The sequence below is a fragment of the Balaenoptera musculus genome, chromosome 2, assembly GCF_009873245.2.
Source record: "Balaenoptera musculus isolate JJ_BM4_2016_0621 chromosome 2, mBalMus1.pri.v3, whole genome shotgun sequence".
In the NCBI taxonomy this organism is placed as follows: domain Eukaryota; kingdom Metazoa; phylum Chordata; class Mammalia; order Artiodactyla; family Balaenopteridae; genus Balaenoptera; species Balaenoptera musculus.
The window spans coordinates 99521017-99527016 of record NC_045786.1 but is presented as its reverse complement, the minus strand read 5'-3'; the positions used below and the strand labels follow the sequence as shown (position 1 = coordinate 99527016).

The window sequence follows — 6000 nt, the reverse complement described above, 5'->3', positions numbered from 1 at the left end:
TCGGTCATTTTTTTTTTTGTGGTTGGGACAGTGTTTTGATTTTGTCTGTGCTCAAACATGATTCTAGAGTGGTCTTGTTTTGTCTTGATCCATCATACTCCATGCTCATATAGCGACCTTGTCTAATGTTGGCGTTCTGTGAACTTGTTTATGTTCAACAGGATTACACCAAGACCTGACTGATAGTGCCAGGCCAGCTCCCAGATTCCAGGGGCTGCTTTCCTCTCTGACACTGTGTGTTGGGAATCCAGAAATGAAAAAGGCAGTTGCTGTCCTCAAGGAGCTCCCTCAAGGGGAAGTGCATGTAAATAAATAAATTACACTACAGTGTGGTGCTTATAATAACAGAAATGTTAAAAGCAACTTCAACAAGTTATTTAGCATGTATTCAAGTTTTATTTCAAAATTACCACAAAGGAACTATATCTCTAAGAAAATTTGTTGAAAGAGTTTCTTCTGGTTGAGAGAGTTTTTTTTCTCTATTTCTTTTAATAGAGAGAAAGTGTATTTAGATGAGATTGTTAGACCAGGTATAAGAAAGAAGTGTCTCTTAAAGATTATAGAAAGGTCTCATGGTTTTTAAAAGTCACTGCACCTTGATGCAAACTGCTATATATAAAATATATAAACAATAAAGTCCTACTGTATAACACAGGGAACTATATTCAATATCCTGTAATAAACCATATGGAAAAGAATATGAAAAAGAATATGTATATATATGTATTACTGAATCACTTTGCTGTACACCAGAAACTAACACAACATTGTAAATCAACTATACTTCAATTTAAAAAAAAAAGATACTCTTTGTAAAAGGAAAAAAAAGTCACTGCATGTTTAAAATATATTAAACATGTGCAGTCTTTGTATATCAATTATACTTAAATAAAAATGTTAAAAAAGTCACTGTACCTTTAACCATTTGGTAAAAGTCATTAGGCTTGTCCTAAAACTTATGATAAATCTTTTAGGAGGGACTTCCCTGGTGGTGCAGTGGTTAAGAATCTACCTGCCAATGCAGGGGACACGGGTTCAAGCCCTGGTCCGGGAAGATCCTACATGCCACGTTCCAACTAAGCCTGTGCACCACAACTACTGAGCCTGTGCTCTAGCGCCTGCGAGCCACAACTGCTGAGCCTGCGTGCTGCAACTACTGAAGCCTGGGTGCCTAGAGTCCGTGCTCCACAACAAGGAGAGGCCACCACAATGAGAAGCCCACACACTACGATGAAGAGTAGTCCCCGCTCACTGCAACTAGAGAAAGCCCGTGTGCAGCAATGAAGGCCCAATGCAGCCAAAATATAAATAAATAAATAAACAAATTTATTAAAAAAAAGTCTTTCAGGAAATTCTAGTTTCCCTCATATAGCAATCCCATCTTATAATTTCAATAAGGACAGCCTTTAAAAAAATTTTAGTGCATGTCCAAATCCAATGAATTAGGGTTTGAGTAGTCACCATAGGTATTTAAGATGAGCACACTTCCAGGAAAAAAACCATGGCCTCTAACTAGTCAGAATGAGGACAAAAGACCATTGAAAGAACTTACACATCTCCACCTTATTCTTCATTAGAACTTGGAAGTATGACACATCTTTGGCTTGTGAATTTTGACTAATTCTCATTCCAAACAGGACATTTCTCAGGGCAAGTTTCATGTCCTTATTACAAAGACTGTAGATCAGGGGATTAAGGAAAGGAATCATTATTGAATATACCAGTGTGAGAATTTTCTGCATCAAAGTTGAGATGCCATATGTAGGACTCACATACATCACCATGACTGTCCCATAGAAAAGAGACACCACAGCTAAATGAGAACCACAGATGGAAAAGTCCTTTCTCCGGCCAGCTGCAGAAGGGGCCTGAAAAACAACTCTGAACAACAGGCTGTAGATCGAAGAATCTACGTAATAGTGAAAAAGAGGACAAAGGAACTCTGAGTATAGAAAATAAATTCAGTAATGGGGGCTGGAGCACAGGACAGAGCCATCAGTGGGTCCATGTCACACAGGAAGTGATCAATGATATTGGGTCCACAGAAGGGGAGTTGGGAGATGAAAAAAATGGGGATTGGGTAGCCAAGGAATCCAATGAGCCAGCAGAGGGACACCAGCGTTCCACAGAGCTTCCTAGTCATGATGGTGGGGTAGTGCAGTGGGTGACAGATGGCAAATGATACACAATTACTGCCAGGAAGAGACATTCAGCTGTGCCCAGGGAAAAGAAGAAATGGAACTGGAGGAAGCAGCGAGAAAATGAGATGGCCTGGGTTTTGGAGAGAATGTTGACTAGCATGTTAGGAACAGTGGAGGAAACATACCAGATCTCCAGGAAGGCAAAGTTTCCCAAAAGAAAGTACATGGGGGAGTGTAGTCGTGGGTCCCATCTCACTGCACAGGTAATGGCTCCATTCCCCAGCAAAGCCAAGGCATAAACCACCAAAAACAGTGAGAAGAGCAGAATCTGTATCTCCCAGTGACCAGGAAATCCCAGGAGAACAAACTCAGTCACAATGTGTGTTGCCAACCTGTTCATGGGTCTTAAATCTATGAAGAAGAAAGACATGAGTGTAACCCAAGTTGCTTTGTTTCCTACATATCTTTAGGATTTTACTGAAAGGGAACTTAAACCTTACAGGAAAATATTGAATATATGAGATATTTTGAAACCAGGTGGGATTAAATCTCACCTTATTTTGAATTGATTGTGGATCTAAATCTCAGTATTATTTTGCTAGAAACCAATGCAGCAAGATCCATATCAGTTTGTACAACCAGTGGTATAAATTTCTTTCTTTTTAATTTTGATCCTTAAGAAGACCCTTTCTGATTTTGGTCTGTTTTTCTAAAGTTGATTATGGGTCTTCATGCACAAACTCATCCACTTTCTCTTATTCAGCATAACTTGTTAAAATCAACAACAACAGATATTTTGAGGACAGCTGGTCTGAGGTTGAGCTAAGCCTTTGGCAACAGAACAGAATTAGTTGACTTAACACGTGGAGATAAAAATTACTCCAGAATGTTAGCTTTTCAGAATGGCCTAATCAACTGAGTTAATTGTGACAGACATCACTACACTCAAGACTCAAGGCTGTTTCCAAGTTTTCCTTTAAAATTTTCTTTTAAAATGTCACTCTAACCAGTTGAGTGATGCCTAAAAAAATACAAAAGGCCCAGTATATCATAAATATTTGCTTTAAAGAATGTGAGAATATTATTTTAAAAATATCCCTATTTATAAGTGTTTATTTTTATATTTTTTACTCATACTATACAAAAATGAACTATCTTACTTTTTATATTCGGATCCTACCTAGATAAAGAAAATGGTGTTTCAATACAGAGGTTTAGTTCATTTAGTAAGTAGTTTTGGATGATAAAAACAAATAAAGGGATCTGAGATCAATGGGGTTTTATCTGCAATTTTATCTGGTAAAATCAATTTTGTTCTCTGAAAAGGAAGAGAGCACATTTTCAAATATTTGGACAGGCATGTACTTTTCAGTAGCATTTAAAAATTGAATAAAAAATGTATAAATCTTTGTGTTTAAACAACAGAGTAATCTTGTAATTGATTAATATTTAAAAAGCACTGATTGAGTCTTAAAAATAATAGTTTCAATATTGAGTTTTCTTGTTAAATTCAGATCTCCTGCCTTGTATATTGGAAGTCACCAGTCATAACTTTCTTAGGGATAGGAGATAAGAAATTTGAAAGGCAAAGAAGAATAGAGAATTTGAAAGAAGGTTCATGTATGATACTTAGGAAAAAGTATTTCTTTTTGGGTCTCCATAGTGGGATTTATTACCGTAGGGGAAAAATGAGGGGAAAAAAAGTAGATGCTTCAGGGCTGTACACCGCAGTGCTGGCGCAGTAAACAGGCAAGCAGGGCAGCAGCCTGGCATTCACCTCAAACTGGAGAGCAGCAGCGCGGACAGGACATGCTAACAGGCCGCTGGGGTCGGGCGCCGGGAATCCGCCCCCAGCCGCGCCGCCCCGCCCCGTCCCGGAATCCGCCCCGGAATCCGCCCCCCCGCAACGCCCCCCGCACCGCCCCGGAATCCGCCCCCACCCCACCCCGCCTCAGCAGGGCCCCGGCGACGCACGGTGACGTCAGCGCGCCCGTTAGGCACGCGGGTCTCCGCCACAGGAGGGCGCCCGGGCGTCTGTGGAGGAAGAGCAGGACTGAGCTGGTATTTTCCTGTGGGGAGATGAGAGAGGCTGGTCAACCCTGAGGTACTGAGGCGTGAACATCCGTATCAATTCGGTGTTAAGATTTTTAATCTCGTGGTTTGAGCACTTTTAACATTTCCTCCTTTCGCTGTCGCTAATGTTTTCCTGAGGGGAAAATTGCAAACCGTGAGCGGTGTGGTTTCAATCATGAGAAACTCTGTGGAAAGGCCCCTGCCTTTCCCAGAGTTAATATTTATTGTCTCCATAGTTTTGCCCTTTCCAGGATGTCATAGTTGGAATCATATAGTTTGCAGCCTTTTTTAGATTGCCTTATTTCACTTAGTAATATGCATTTAAGATTCCTGCATGTCTTTTCATGGTTTGATAGCATATTTCTTTTTAGCATTGAATAATATTCCATTGCTGGATGTACCACAGTTTATTATCTGTTCACCTGCTGAAGGACATCTCAGTTGCTTCCAAATTTTGGCAATAATGACTAAAGCTGCTAAAAATATCTGCGTGCAGGTTTTTGTGTGGACATAAGTTTTCACCTCCTTTGGGTAAATACCCAGGAATGCTGTCACTGGATCATATGGTAAGAGAATGCTTAACTTTGTAAGAAACCTCCGAATAGTCTTCTGAAGTGGCTGTACCATTTTGCATTCCCAACCAGCAATGTGTGAGAATTCCTGTTGATCAGAATTTCTCTGATTACATATGATTTGGAACATCTTTTCATATGCTTATTTGCCATCTGTATGACTTCTTTGGTGAAGTGTCTATTTAGATCTTTAGCTCATTTGTTTGGTTTGTTTTCTTATTTTTGCATTAAAAAATTAATTAAAAATTTTATTTTTATTGAGGTATAGTTGATTTACAATATTATATTAGTTTCAGGTGTACAGTATAGTGATTCAAAGTTTTTAGAGATTATATTCCACTTAAAGTTGTTATGAAATATTGGCTATATTCCCTGTGCTGTACAATATTGGCTATGTTCCCTGTGCTGTACAATATATACAATATATATATTTTATACATAGTAGTTTGTACCTCTTAAACCCCTACTCCTATCTTGCCCCTCCCCCATTCCCTATCCCCGCTGGTAACTACTAGTTTGTACTCTATATCTGGAAATCTGTTTCTCTTTTATTATATTCATTCATTTGTTTTATTTTTTAGATTCCACATATAAGTGATAACATACAGTATTTGTCTTTCTCTGTCTTATTTCACTAAGCTTAATACCCTCCAGGTCCATCCATGTTGTTGCAAATGGCAAAATTTCACTCATTTTTATGGCTGAGTAGTATTCCATTGTATATGTATACCACATCTTCTTTATCCATTCATCTTTTTTTATCTCTCTATTGCTCATGTTTCTTTTTTTTAAATTAAATTAAATTTATTTATTTTTTTATACAGCAGGTTCTTATTAGTTATCTATCTTATACATATTAGTGTGTATATGTCAGTCCCAATCTCTCAATTCATCCCACCACCACCACCTCCCCACCAGTGTCCCCCCTTGGTGTCCATACGTTTGTTCTCTACATCTGTGTTTCTATTTCTACCTTGCAAACTGGTTCATCTGTACCATTTTTCTAGATTCCACATATATGTGTTAATATACAGTATTTGTTTTTCTCTTTCTGACTTACTTCACTCTGTATGACAGTCTCTAGGTCCATCCACGTCTCTACAAATGACCCAATTTCGTTCCTTTTTATGGCTGACTAATATTCCATTATATATATGTACCACATCTTCTTTATCCATTTGTCTGTCAGTGGGCATTTAGGTTGCTTCCATGAC

The 6000-nt window shown here is 38.6% G+C and overlaps 1 protein-coding gene across 1 annotated transcript; it reads right to left on the bottom strand.

Annotated features, from left to right (window-relative positions):
* Positions 1-1508: 1508 nt before the first annotated feature.
* LOC118889867 (olfactory receptor 11H4-like) lies at positions 1509-2541 on the bottom strand. Its single transcript, XM_036842021.1, is given in 3 exon segments — positions 1509-1918; positions 1921-2181; positions 2184-2541. Coding segments are annotated over 3 exon segments (1029 nt in total).
* Between the last annotated feature and the right edge of the window lie 3459 nt (positions 2542-6000).